The sequence below is a fragment of the Narcine bancroftii genome, chromosome 9, assembly GCF_036971445.1.
Source record: "Narcine bancroftii isolate sNarBan1 chromosome 9, sNarBan1.hap1, whole genome shotgun sequence".
Classification (NCBI taxonomy): domain Eukaryota; kingdom Metazoa; phylum Chordata; class Chondrichthyes; order Torpediniformes; family Narcinidae; genus Narcine; species Narcine bancroftii.
This window is the reverse complement of record NC_091477.1, coordinates 91,565,715-91,580,410: the sequence shown is the minus strand read 5'-3', so window position 1 is coordinate 91,580,410 and position 14,696 is coordinate 91,565,715. Positions and strand designations below refer to the sequence as shown.

The 14,696-nt window shown below is 39.0% G+C and overlaps 1 protein-coding gene across 7 annotated transcripts in view; it reads left to right on the top strand.

The window, feature by feature from the left end:
• Positions 1-14,165, top strand: part of LOC138742437 (cholinesterase-like) — a 34,989-nt gene extending 20,824 nt beyond the window's left edge. For 5 of the 7 annotated variants that reach the window (XM_069896814.1, XM_069896815.1, XM_069896812.1 and 2 more), the window contains 4 exons: positions 1,830-1,981; positions 6,612-8,148; positions 9,679-9,845; positions 12,498-14,165. In XM_069896814.1, coding sequence (XP_069752915.1) covers positions 1,975-1,981; positions 6,612-8,148; positions 9,679-9,845; positions 12,498-12,622 — 1,836 coding nt within the window. In that variant the 5' untranslated portion in view covers positions 1,830-1,974 and the 3' untranslated portion in view covers positions 12,623-14,165. Of the gene's footprint in view, positions 1-1,829; positions 1,982-3,220; positions 3,343-6,611; positions 8,149-9,678; positions 9,846-12,497 lie in introns of all 7 variants that reach the window. The other 2 variants (XM_069896817.1, XM_069896818.1) reach the window with 2 other exon arrangements.
• The last annotated feature ends 531 nt before the right edge of the window (positions 14,166-14,696 follow it).

The window sequence follows — 14,696 nt, the reverse complement described above, 5'->3', positions numbered from 1 at the left end:
TGCCATTCCGTAATTTCCCTTAGTTTTGAATACACTGCAGCCAGTATCTTTTGCTTTAATTGAAGTTGGCCATTTGTAAACATAGATATGTTGGATGAAAGCAGCTTTCTTCACTTAAAGGAATAGGCATGAATTTATCTATATGGAGTGTGATCCTTTTTCCCAGTTTGATGTCAAATTTATCTTCTTTGTAATTCTCTTCAAAGTATAAAGGTGGAAGAATTAGACCATAATTTTATCTGTCTCCAGAATGTTTTTGCTTATAATTAGTACAACAAAACCAGATTTTTTAAATCCTTGCAATTCTTTAATAGCGCTTGTAAAATATAATGAGTTTTTGTTGGTTAAAATGAATGCATGTAAACTGATTATTTTGCTGTTTTTGATGTCTTTACCATAAAGTACTTAAGAACAGTTTCTTAAACAGCCTTGAGTTATTGACTCATTCAGTCACTAATTCCTTGAAGTGTTGGCTGTCTCATGTGAATTATGGGGTGGTTCCATTATTCAAGAGATGAAAAATGAATAAGCTATGCGTTGAGAATTAAAAAATGGCTGATCTGGAAAACATGTTCAAACAATTTTTTTTTGCAGAAATGGTTGGAATAGTGAATCATACTTTTGTCACTGTTCATGTTTTATTTCTGAAAACCTTTCATTAGCTTCTGCATTGAAGATTTGAAATGATTAGGTCAGAGGATACTGTAGGGTAATTAGTGGGACTCTTAATTAGGTGAGGGTATTAAAGATGCCATTTCAAACTTGCATGACAGAGCAAAATTCACCCCCATCTGTTATTCTTAAAGAAATAGCCTGTTGTGTGGCAGATGGACTTCAAAATGGACAAATACATTATAAAATTGGAATTGGAGCATTTGAAATATAGTTGTATCTTCCAGATGAGCCTCCTGAGGCAAAGAATTAAAAAAGGGAACCGTAGCCAATAATGGAAATGTGCATTTTTGATTAAGAGGTGGAGAGAAGAGGAATAACACATTGTGTTCCACAGTTACACGTTGCATTCAGAGATCTGAAACAATGCTCTGGAAAAATGAGTTCAAGTCTACCAAAACAGCTGTGAAATTGAATATTCTGAAAGGTAGAATATATTATTGTGACAATGAAACTAAAAGATTGCTATGAAAGCTAGGCTTCGAGCAACCGCACAATGATATGCCCAGTATAGAAATAAATGATCACCTTGACATTAGCACTACTAAGTAAAAAGCTGTATGTCTAAATGTGCCTACTTAGTGAGAAATCATGAAGTCCTGACGAATATACAAAATTCATATCCCCAGGATATGATAATAAAGAGGCGACATGGTTAGTGTCGTGGTTAGCACAATGTTGTTAAGACACCAGCAACCGGATCTGGGAATCAAATCCCATGCTATCTGTAAGGAATTTGTATGTTCTTCCCATGTCTCATTGCATTTCCACTGGGTGCTCCAATTTCTTCCCACTATTCAAAAACGTACAAGGGGTGTAGGTTAATTGGGTGCATTTGGGCGGGAAGGACTTGTGGGCCAAAAGTGCCTTTTACCATGCTGTTCATCTAAATTGAATTTAGAAAATGGCCCAAGTGGTAACAGGAGAGGCTCCAAACATTTGACCTACTGGGCGGTTGTGATTCATATGCTTCTGAGACCATGCAAAGCATGCACCTCAAAGCACTGTGGAGATGCCATCAATGATGCCTCTACAACATTGAAATCCACTAATAGGATAAGAAAACCAATGCCAGCATGCTATCCCAGGCCGTCACACTCAAAAGCAAAGCTGTAATTGTGTACAGACAAATTTGATGGGTGCTGCTTCATCCACAGGTCTGATGCCAGGCTTCCAGAAGACGATCTCGGTCCATGTTCAGTCAAAGCACTAGATCTCCAAGAGGACAGAGATAATATTTGAGGTGTTCTCCAAACTAGTACAATAAAACCCCCGGTATCCAGCATCTACAGGGATTGGTAGATGCCAGGTAAGTGAATTTTTCAGTTGCTTGAGATTGCGTGCTATGTGATTGGCAAACTAACCATTAGGGTGCACCACTTTTAAACTTCTGTATTTTTTACCAATTTATTTTCCATGAGATTTTTTTTTGCTGGTTGTTTAAGATTGTTGGTTGCTTGAATGGGGATTTTACTGTAAAACATTCTCAGTAGCTCATTGAAAATTCTGGTTTATGGCTGTCAAAATGGAGAAGGAAAATGTCTAGGAAAGCTTTTTGGTCTGTTTGGTTGCCCAATAAATTTGGGAGTATCACTGAGCTTCCCAAACATCCCACCAATGCACCCCACTAAACGCATCCACCTCAGTCTGTGGATCAGTGTATTGACTTCATGAGCCACTTCACAACTCTCAAGACTAGATTGAAAGACAGTTATCTAAAACCTCAAGGGTGAGACTAAGAATTTGGTAAAGGTTGCTCAACAAGATGCAAGAATACATGGAGGCTTTGAGGTTCTAACTGCATGGCTACATTCAGTTAATTATTTAGTTGCCCTATCCATTAGATAGAGGACAAAGGCAGTAACCCATATGATAATTGTTGTTTTCAAGTCTGACAAGGCTGAGATTTTTTTTTGCTGGAGATTTTGATAGCTGTCTTCATTGGTTTTGATAGGATGGAGCAAGGATTCTTTGAGTTGATGAAAACCTCAGTGGAAGCAGAGGCTAAGTTCCTAGAGGCCCTGAGAGTTGGAGTGGAAGTGATAGGAAAACCATTCTAGTCTTTCTCTGGTCATTGCAGCTAATTAGAGAGATGGTAAGGGGCAAGGCAACAAAATATTTGTTACGGGAGAGGGGGCCAAAGTGCCTAGGGATGATGGTAGATGGATTTTGGCATAAGTTAGGATACCAGTAAATGTGTTTTAAATTTATGAAGGCCATCCAGGTAAGCATTGGAACTATTGAGGAGAGTGTCTTCAGACTTCCATGAAGGTTTAAAAAATGGATGAGCTATTGGTTATGGAAAAAGAGGCTTGTTTGCAGCCCATTTCAGAGTGAAATGTGATGCTCAGGTTTGTGAATAGACTGGCAGAGTTTCAATTAGTTGTCAGGGAAAGTGATGTAATTCGTAGCCAGGCAACAAACTTGGTTTTATCATCCAGAATTGAGAGCTAATTTTGCTCAGTCAGTCTTGGAACACAAAATAAATCTTATCTCTATCTGTGATATAACAAACTGATTCGGTGTTTTTCTTTTTTCTAATTTATAGAATTAAAAGGCATCCACTGGGTAGCTTTAATGAGATGATATAGCCAAGTCATTGAGGCTGGGATTCTTTGCATTAGCTCTAGAAAACTCAACAACCTGTGCTTTGATAATAAGGACCTCCTGGTAGGGAAGGCAGCTACCATTTCTCTGTCTCTGTGCTGTACCCTTTCAGCTCATTCATTTTCTATAGGATCACTTTCATGCAGAGGGTCTTCCTTTCTTTGTCATTGCCATTCTGTTCCTGGATTATTGGCATGATGAATGAAAATGGAAATCCATTTTATGCTTGTGGTACTGGGTTTAATTATGGATAATCAAGAAATTATATTTTTGTATAGCACACACGTGTGGGTGTAGTATTCTACATTCTGCCTCATGAGCAATTTGTATTTACTTGGGACATGAAACAAAACACATTCCATTGTCCCACTGTCTGCCACAGTTCTTTCTTCTTTTCTTTGGCTTGGCTTCGCGGACGAAGATTTATGGAGGGGGTAAAAGTCCACGTCAGCTGCAGGCTCGTTTGTGGCTGACAAGTCCGATGCAGGACAGGCAGACACAGTTGCAGCGGCTGCAGGGGAAAATTGGTTGGTTGGGGTTGGGTGTTGGGTTTTTCCTCCTTTGCCTTTTGTCAGTGAGGTGGGCTCTGCGGTCTTCTTCAAAGAAGGTTGCTGCCCGCCAAACTGAGGCGCCAAGATGCACGGTTTGAGGCGAGATCAGCCCACTGGCGGTGGTCAATGTGGCAGGCACCAAGAGATTTCTTTAGGCAGTCCTTGTACCTTTTCTTTGGTGCACCTCTGTCACGGTGGCCAGTGGAGAGCTCGCCATATAACACGATCTTGGGAAGGCGATGGTCCTCCATTCTGGAGACGTGACCCATCCAGCGCAGCTGGATCTTCAGCAGCGTGGACTCGATGCTGTCGACCTCTGCCATCTCGAGTACTTCGACGTTAGGGATGAAAGCGCTCCAGTGGATGTTGAGGATGGAGCGGAGACAACGCTGGTGGAAGCGTTCTAGGAGCCTTAGGTGATGCCGGTAGAGGACCCATGATTCGGAGCCGAACAGGAGTGTGGGTATGACAACGGCTCTGTATACGCTTATCTTTGTGAGGTTTTTCAGTTGGTTGTTTTTCCAGACTCTTTTGTGTAGTCTTCCAAAGGCGCTATTTGCCTTGGCGAGTCTGTTGTCTATCACATTGTCGATCCTTGCATCTGATGAAATGGTGCAGCCGAGATAGGTAAACTGGTTGACCGTTTTGAGTTTTGTGTGCCCGATGGAGATGTGGGGGGGCTGGTAGTCATGGTGGGGAGCTGGCTGATGGAGGACCTCAGTTTTCTTCAGGCTGACTTCCAGGCCAAACATTTTGGCAGTTTCCGCAAAGCAGGACGTCAAGCAGTGAAGAGCTGGCTCTGAATGGGCAACTAAAGCGGCATCGTCTGCAAAGAGTAGTTCACGGACAAGTTTCTCTTGTGTCTTGGTGTGAGCTTGCAGGCGCCTCAGATTGAAGAGACTGCCATCCGTGCGGTACCGGATGTAAACAGTTAATCTCCCACAATTTACACCCATTCAATTTCCTCCAGAGGTGTCAATCACCCATTACATAGATGATACCCTCCTGGCACACATTAACAAAAGCCTTGGAGAGGAATCAATTAAGTAGATCGAAGACAAGGCTTCAGAGTTGAGCAGGATTTTTATTCTGTCATGATTGAAAAAGCTTTCTTTTAAAGAAACCTTGTTAAAAAATAGTGTGCAATGGAGAAATTTATGTTTGATTTGATGTAATGAGGATGATTAAACTGATGCCATAGGGCAGAATCATCCTAATATCTCAGATCAGAAGCACTTAATATGTTTATCTCTTCCCTCCGGGAGAACATTGATAAGGTGCAGTGCCTTAGCCAGAATATCCTTTCTCGTAATACCATGGCACTAAGGCCAGAGATATTCCCAAGATCAAAATTTAGAATGTTGCTATTATGTATGCACCCAATTCCCACGTCCCCTATAAATTGTGCACGTTCTTTCATTGCCTCTATTGCATTCCCACGCTCACTATAAATTGCCAGTGCAACTTTCCCACTATAAATTGTGTGCGTTGTTTCAACATATAAAAATATTCTCACATAGCGCACACATGCATATAACTTGCTGGGGGGGAAGGGGGTGGGGAGAGCGAGAGAGACCTGGTTTGTAAAAATGCATATAATGTGTCTTATATCCATAAAAATATGGTAGTACTAAATCAATGCATCAGATTTAGCATTGAACATCTGAATAAGGATTGAATCTGTGCACTTCAAGTATGTGAAAATAAACAGAAGGCTCATGCTATAGGCATCGCACAAACCAATGCTAACTTAGAAAGGAAGAAGTGTCAAAGTTCTCTTCTCAAAATAATGACTGATGGGTCAGAAATGCCTTCTATCTAGCATCATTCCCATTCTAAGGGAAAATTGAAGATGTTTTTATTCTTTATGTCAACAGAACCTGACACCGACCCTCAAGCCATCTGAGCTCTTTGTTTGCACTAAATGCATTCTTTATTGGAGTGGAATACTGGCTTTGCTACGCCACAGCTGGTTGGAAGTACAACTGGTTCAGCCCTTTCCAGTCTCCCCTTGCACCACTCCCCATGGACATCCATAATTCTATGAGATCCAGTTGTAATCAGATCTCAGATGTACTGGCTGTCAAAGCTAATAAAGGGATAGTTTATGAAGGTCTCCAGAAATAATCTTAATATGTTTCAATACAGTTAATCTGAAACAATTTTAAATTGGAAACAATTAAACAAAATGTATTCAAATCAATTTGATTAAATTTAAAAAGATATAAACTCCTACTTCTCCTTTTCCCACTGCCACTTCTCCTCATTAAAATAAACAAACTTAAAAGACTAAAATCTACAGAAAATTTCCTTTCTCATGAGGAGTACATTGATAATGCAGTTAATTCTGGCATTGGTAGCCAGCTGTGTGACTATTTGGGGTTGTCCTTTTATTTGGATATCCAAAATTTCCACACAAGGAACAAAGGCAACTCCAAGCAGACCTTTAGACTTTTAAGCACTTTGATTTAACAGTAAGTTTGTCTGCTGCATAATCATCCTCTAATTTTGTCCTCCATATCAACATCAGATAATTTGGAAGTATTGTGTTTGCTACTTTAAAATGCATCCTATTTATGTTATAAGATTTTAGCTGCAGGATCATTTGTGATCTTTAAAAATTCTGTCGAGTGGGATTCTTAAGAATGTAAACTTAGCCACATTGATAAATTAACTTTCAGTATTGTGAAATGGGCATACTCAAATAGTTTTCTTCTCAAGAAAAACTAGTATTTTGAATTTTATAAACAAGATGTAATTTTGTGATTCAATTCTTTTCAGTGCTGCACGCAGTTATGAGGCTCACCTTGCAACCAATTTTGTTTAAATTCCATATACCGGTGCTTTGGCTCCTTCTGACTTTTGAACCCCTCAACAGTACACCATCTGAAGAAGAAATAGTGGTCACAACTAAACAAGGAAAAGTAAAGGGGACATCTTTAAATGTTCTTTCAGGAACAGTCACAGCTTTCCTGGGAATACCATATGCAGAGCCTCCTGTTGGTGAACTTAGATTTAAGAAACCAGAACCTCGAAGACCCTGGTCTGGGCTGTGGAATGCAGACAGACATCCAAATACTTGTTACCAGTATGTTGACAACTCTTCTGGTTATGCCTGGGAGGAAATGTGGAATCCTAATACTCAACTTAGTGAAGATTGCCTTTATATTAATGTGTGGGTTCCATCACCAAAACCAAACAGAGCAGCGGTTATGATTTGGATTTTTGGTGGAGGCTTTGCATCGGGCACCTCTTCCCTTATGGTTTATGATGGCAGATATCTAGCTTACATTGAGAATGTAATTGTCGTTTCCATGAACTACAGATTGGGTGCTTTAGGTTTTTTAGCTTTGCCTGATAGCAATGATGTTCGTGGGAACATGGGATTGTTTGATCAACGTTTAGCACTTCAGTGGGTTCAAGATAATATAATGGCATTTGGAGGAGATCCCAACAATGTGACCTTGTTTGGAGAGAGCGCTGGAGCAGCTTCAATCCATCTACATATTCTTTCACCTAAAAGCCATTCTCTCTTTACTAGAGCCATAATGCAAAGTGGCTCATCCAATGCTCCCTGGGCTGTTTTACAAGGTGCTGAAGCGAAGCGGAGGGCTTCAATCTTGGCTCAGCGGCTTGATTGTGCTTTCAATGATGATACAGAACTCGTGAACTGTCTTCGGCGTAAGAATCCTGAAGAAATAGTAGTTAACAGTCTTGGAATCGTAACTGGTAGCCTTCTCTCTGGATGTGTTTTTGCACCTATAGTTGATGGAGATTTTCTCAGTGATCTTCCTGATGAATTAATTCAAATGAAAAAATTTAAAAAAATTCAAATCTTAGCAGGTGTGAACAAAGATGAGGGAAGTTACTTTTTGGTATATGAGGCTCCTGGTTTCAAAAAAGACACAGAAAGTCTAATTACTCGTGAAGAGTTCCTAAAAGGTATAAAGATGACTTTTCCTGATGCTGGTGATATTGGAGTGGAGGCTGTCGTTTTCCAATATACCGATTGGACAGATAAGAACAATGCAACAAAAAATCGTGACGCTTTGGCTGCTGTGGCTGGAGATCGCAATTTCATATGTCCCTTGATGCATTTTGCTAATAAGATTGCTGAATGCGGAAATACTGCCTATGTCTATTTGTTTGATCACCATGCATCCAATGCAGATTGGCCAAAATGGATGGGAGTTATGCATGGCTATGAGATAGAATTCATGTTTGGAATGCCTCTTAATGGAAAGCTGAATTATACTTTGGCAGAGAAAACTCTCAGTAGAAACATGATGCGCTACTGGGCAAATTTTGCAAAATCCGGGTAAGCCATTGATTTTTGTGATCTATGTGTAATTTGCTTCCTGCAAATACAATATACATTCATTTTTTACAGTTGAAAAAGTGATTTATTGATTGTTTCAGTATTCATTTGAAATATAGAACTTTACACTCAGTTAATGGAGGAAGGAAGTCAGTTGGTTAGGCTTAAAATTATTCAACCTACCTGTAAGGTAAAGTGTGAAATCTTGTACTTTAAATCATTTAACTTTGTCTGGAATACTGTGCAGAGTGGAAAGACATTCATTCCAGACATTCAACATACCCACCCCCCACCACCTGATGAAGCCCTTAGCTGCATTGACCTAATTTCACCCTGATTCCTCCTAGTCAGAATAATGATGGAGTTCTTTTGGTTCAGGCAAACACCTTCTGTATCTAGCACACCATTCTTTAACAATTCTGCCAACAACAACATCCCATTGCCAACCATATCTTCCCCTCCCCACCTCTTTCTTCTTTTATCAAGGGCTGCTCTTCCCAGAGTCCCTGGTTTGTTCTTCCCTCCACCCTCCAAGGCACTTTTGGCTGCAATTGGTGCAAGACTTTTTGTTGCACGTCAATGGACTTCTTCACATCAGTGAGACCAAGTGCATTGGGCTGTAGTCTATCCTGTGTGCTGGCTGTAACTCCTGGTCACCGGCCATTTTAATCCTTCTAATTTCCATCAAACCTAAAGAACAGCCCATCATTTATGCCTGGATTGTCTCTGACCCAACAGTATGAGCATTGATTTTTCCAATTTTAGGTAACTCCCACTTTGATCCAGTTCCATTGTCTCCATTTGTCTGTCATATTCCCATTCCCATAGCCAATTCCAGTATGTGTTTTTCATTCTCTGCCTCCTCCATACTCCCACAGCAGTCTCTACCCCCACTCCCTTGACAGTCTCAACTCTCACACCTTCATCTGTCCATTTACTATTGCCTTCTCTCTAACTCTTACCCCTCTCCTTTTTTGTGCTTGCTATCTCCCCTTCCCATTGTTGACTCGACAGGGTTGTGCTGTTCAAAATGTTGACTGACCATTTCTTTCCAAGGATGTTGCTTGACCTAATGTGTTCCTCAAACTTCTCAAGATCTATTAACAGCTCTTTTGAATTTATCCTTTTTCTCACATTCAGTTTGAAGGGAATTTAAAAATCTGTTTACTTAAATTCACCGTTGATCTTTCCCATAAAACAAGGATTTCTATTATTTTGTGGAATTATTAATTACATAAGCATACGTCTGAGTTCAGCATATATAAAGGTTGATATTGTTGCATGATGAGTTTAGTAGGTTGTATTCAGATGGGGGGATGCTAGCATTTAAACTCTCTCAACTCTTGAAACATATGATTTAATTTCCTTTCAAAGCATAGCAAATAAATGGTCTTTTCAACTATTTCAGTTGTACTTTCAATCAACCATTTCCAGTTAAAGTTGCACCGTGGATTAGTCTTCATGGTGCTAAGTTCTAACTTGTCTCAAAGTGGATGTATTTAATTGCCTTTTCTATTTTTTCATAAAAAGTAACCCAAATGAACCCAAAATTCAAGGAATGACATGGCCTGAATATACACACACAGAACAGCAATATATAACTTTAAACACGGAAGCAACAAAAATTTATATGAAATACCGTGCTCAACAGTGTACCTTCTGTAATGTATTTCTTCCAAAATTGTTACAAAAGACAGGTAAGAAAAATTATTGTGGAATCTGATGTGTTGTTCACTAATTATTGCTTGTTTATTTGTGATTTGTAATCTCTTGGAATAGCTTTCCCCAACTCTACTATTTATACTAGCGGATGAACAGGACATGCCAGGGGCAACAAAAGGCTAACTTAAAAATGAGGGGCTTGCCTAGTGAAACTCTGACACAGGAGTGCAAAATATGTGTGCTGAACAGCATGCAATGGACAAATCTAAACAATCCAATAGATTAAAGCTTTGCAGTTGTACCACATCTAGTTGTGGATGTTGGTGGAAAATTGAACAGCAAAAAGGAGGCTCAAAACAATGAGGCTGAAGCCACCACAGCCATGTCCAGTGAGAAATCCAGCTCAGCTTTAAATTTAAATTTTTAATTAAATTTTAATTTTTTTTTATATTTAAACATACAGCATGGGTCATTGCCCCCCAATTTATACCCCATTAACCTACACCCTAGTACATTTTGAACAAATTATTTTTTATTTATCATAAATTTAGACATACAGCAGGGTAGCAGGCTATTTCAGCCCACGTGCCTGTGCCGCCCAATTAACCTTCCTGGTATAGTTCGAATGGTGGGAGGAACTAGAACCCCCCACCCCCGGGATAACTCATGCAGACATGGGGAGAATGCACACAAACCTTACAGATAGCACGGCATTCAAACCCCAATCACTGTAACAGCGTTGCGCTAACCATGTCACCCAAATTTGTCCATAACATTTCCTCAACCATAAACCAAATCTTCACCAAATTGTAAACACTTTGTGATGTCAAAAAGTGGCTGAGAGCATTGAGTATAGCAAGCACCAGAGAACCAGGCAATAGTACTGGCTGATCCAGTTGTAGTATTCTAAAAGTTCCAAAATTGTACAACAATATTATCAACTAATACTGCCTATGTATATCCTGGCTAATTACCACCTAACTATGTGACCCTCAATCAATAAAGAAATGAATGGTGTCATTGACAGTGCTATAAAGTGGTGCACTAATCGGTTTATTGTTACCTCCAAGTCTTATCGCAGCCCTGGTGTAAGTATGGACCAGAGAGCTGAATTCGAAATATGGTTGAGAATAACTGTCTTTAATATCAAGGCAACATATGACTGAAGGTGGCATTAGGGTACCCGAATAAAACTGAAGTCTGCGTACATAGAATGACAACTACTCTTGGTTAGTTGGAAGAGGTCAATCAACCCATGCTTAAGACATGCTGCAGGATTTTCAAAGATAATATCCTAGGCCCACCATCTTCAAAAACTTCATGTATGAATTTGCTTCTGTTATAAGGCTAGAACTGGAGTTATTTGCTGATACTTGCACATGTTAAATTCTGCTTGCAGCTCCTCAACAAAGGAAGCAATTCTTGCCTGCATGCAACCAGACCTGAAATACATTTGTACTAAATTTTGCCTTCACCAATAAAACAGCCTGATCATCTATTCTTGATGTAATGACCTTGCCTTTATTTAGGGCACCTCCCATCAACATTTTATGAATCGCTGTTTATCAGAAGCTAACTAGATGGGTCACATTAAAGCTGTGCTACAGTGCAGGTCAGAGCTATAGATATGCTCTGTAAGTCACGCTTCCTAATATCCTGGAGTATTTCCATCTTTTCCAAGGTTCAATTGTTTAATTACACACCCACTTCCCACAGTAACTACCAGTGGCACACCTAAGCCATTCAGAGAATACCTCAATCCCACAATCTTTCCTATTGTGTTGAAGTGCATGGGATTTCAGATTTATTGTCAGAGTACATACATGACATCACATTCTATTTTTATGTTGGCAAAACAGCATCACTACTTATTAGTAGTGCAAAAAAAACTGACTCAACGTACACATGGAAACAAATAAAGAAATGTAAACCAATTTATTTTAATGCTACATTTGGATATTTTAAAGTTATTTGCCTTGTTTTCCTTCAATTAAAAATAGTCGTTAAAAAAATCACACATGAATAAAAATTTTCTATGGAAAAGCTCATAATCAAACTTATCATTTGCCAATCTCATAGACGTTGTCTGCTCAAAGTCAAGTTTTTACTTTGTGCTATACTGAGATTCTGTTTGTTCTAATATATCCTGAGAAACATGTTCATAATTACCATAGCTATGGCTGTTTATAAATTAGCTCCTTCTTCAGCTAATGATCAATAGATGATATGAGGCAAATTGAGCTAATGTTTGTTCTGTTTTGTTTTTGTCTTTGACTTTTTTCCCATTCTTTGAATAGTAATGGGAAGGTGCCAAGAAGTGTACACTCAGCTTGCTGTGCATCACTGTCAGCCTCAAGCTGCTGGTATTTACAGAGTCATTTTACAGAGCCAAAAAAGGATAAATACCATATGGAGCACACTTTGCAGTGAAATCACTCCTTGATGTTGTACAAAACAAAATTAGCACAGAGCATCAAGCCTCTGGAAAAAAAAAATCTAAAAATGTAGCAGACAATAACTCGCACAGTGCAATTCATATAATTGATATATTTTCTCTGCTGATACTCATTTAATAATTTGACAGTGACATGAACGTTTAATCAGCTGCTCCATATTAATGATTAAATGTTCTGTGCTATAAACTTTGTTACTGAGAAGTTAAATATGAATTTCAACTTTTTTCCCAGCTCATATGGATGAAGTTGAACAACAGTGGAAGCAGGAATTCCATCGATGGAACTCTTATATGTCAGACTGGAAATCTAAATTCAGTGCTTATAATAGCAGAAAAGACAGTTGTACCAAAACATAAGCAGTAAGATTTACTCCTGTAAAATGGCATATATGCAATGTCATGTAGTAAACCAACTCTCACAGGCTTAAATGCTTGCCATCACTTCAGGTTTCAGTTAACTCGATGCCAAACATGTTTTAATGTATGAGTATAGAAGTAAAAGAGCCAGTTATCACCCAGTGGTCTAGCAAATAAATCACATAATTTCTTTCTGGACTTTCTTCTGGATCATTGAAGGGAAACTTGGATTAATGTTGTCGGTCTCTACTGGTTAGCAAGATACCAGAATGGTAAGGCACCTTTTTTTTAAACTGTTGAGTTGTCAATGCCTTCACCACTTAACTGCTACATGGATACATACACAGACACATTTTTCTTTCCTGTGGATATCTCCTGACTGTTGCCAGTAAGGGAGATGGACTTAATGCCTATCTGCAGTATATTTAAAAAACAATAGCCCAGCATAAAGGTGCCGCATGAGCCATTTGTTAGAAGCTCAGTGCCACTTTGAAATGACTTAATAGGCCACCATTGCATCTGTTCAATTTATAGAACAATGCAGCACAGGAACAGGCCAAATCAAACTATAAAATCTGCTGCTTGTGTCCAGTTGATATCACTCTATCCCCTTCACAGTCATGCATCCATCAAAAAGACTCTTTAACACGATTCTTGTATTTGCTTCCACCACTTCTTTGGGCAGCCTGTCCCAGGCACTTACAACACCCTGGGTAAAGATATTTGCCTTGCATATCATCCTTAATCTTCTTTCCCCATACCCTGACTGACTGTCCTCTAGTGTGTGATAATTTTGACCTGGGGAAAAGATTCTGGCTGTGCCCCCTATCAATGCCTCTAATGGTTTTATACACTGAAGAAAACAACCCAAGTTTGTCCAATCCCTTCCTATATCTCATACTGTCTAACCTAAGCTACATCCTGATAACCTGTTTACTCTCCAAAGCTTCCACATCCTTTCTATAATGGGACAACCAGAATTGCACACAGTGTAAGTGTGCTTTGATCAATGAATAGCTGAAGCATGAATATTTAATTAACTTAGATTAGCTTTCAGTGATTTTTTTTTAGTATAGACCACACTTTAACAATTAACACAAAGAAACATCGTAACATCGTTAAACTGTCATTAACTGTTGAATTTTAAGTGTGAAATTTAAAATGAGACCTTCTTTTCCCCCATGATTTCCATTATCCAGTAATTTGTTTATATATTTCCCTTCCTGCACTTGATCTAGCATTGATTTTATCTGCTTATACATTTCCTGTTACATCCATATGCTGATAATCTTCCATCTGTTTCTCTCCTTAACCAGTTGGTTGCTCAGTTCACTTGGATCTCAATACCCTATTTTGTATGTGCCTCTGACACCTTGCATTTGCAGAATTTTACCATGCAAAATGTTTTTGATATTAAGTAGACTGAGCATGTCAAAATAAAGACAGGTATCATTAGATTCTGTCCTTCAAAAAATTATTGCCACTGCATCTGGAAGAATACATCTGTTATTTAATAAATAAAGGAATCCAATAGTAATGGAAATTAAGTTTTGTGTGTTATTGGAGTAGCCTGTTAGATTGCAGATTTATTATCAGAGTACATATATGACATCACACAACCCTGAGATTTTTTTTCCTATGGGCAAATTACCACTTAATAGTAGTCCAAAAATATTCTGTATACAATGTACACATGTAAACAACTAACTGTTCAATAGAGAGAGAAAAATAAAGTGCAAAAGTAAGAGTCATTAAATGAGTCATTAATTAAATTAATAGATGAGCAGTCTGATGTTGGAGGAGTAACAGTTGTTCCTGAACCAGGTGATGTGAGTCTTATGGCATATTCCTGATGGTAGCACTGAGAACAGTGTGTTCTGGGTGGTGTGGATCCTTGATGATTGCTGCTGCTCTCCAATGACATTGTTCTCCGTAGATGTTCTCGATGGACGGGAGTGTTTTCCCCTGATGTCCTGGGCTGTGTCCACTACCTTTTGCATGGCATTACGGTTTGGGGTATTGGTGTCCCCATACTAAACCTTGATGTAGCTGGTCAGCACACTTTCCACCACTT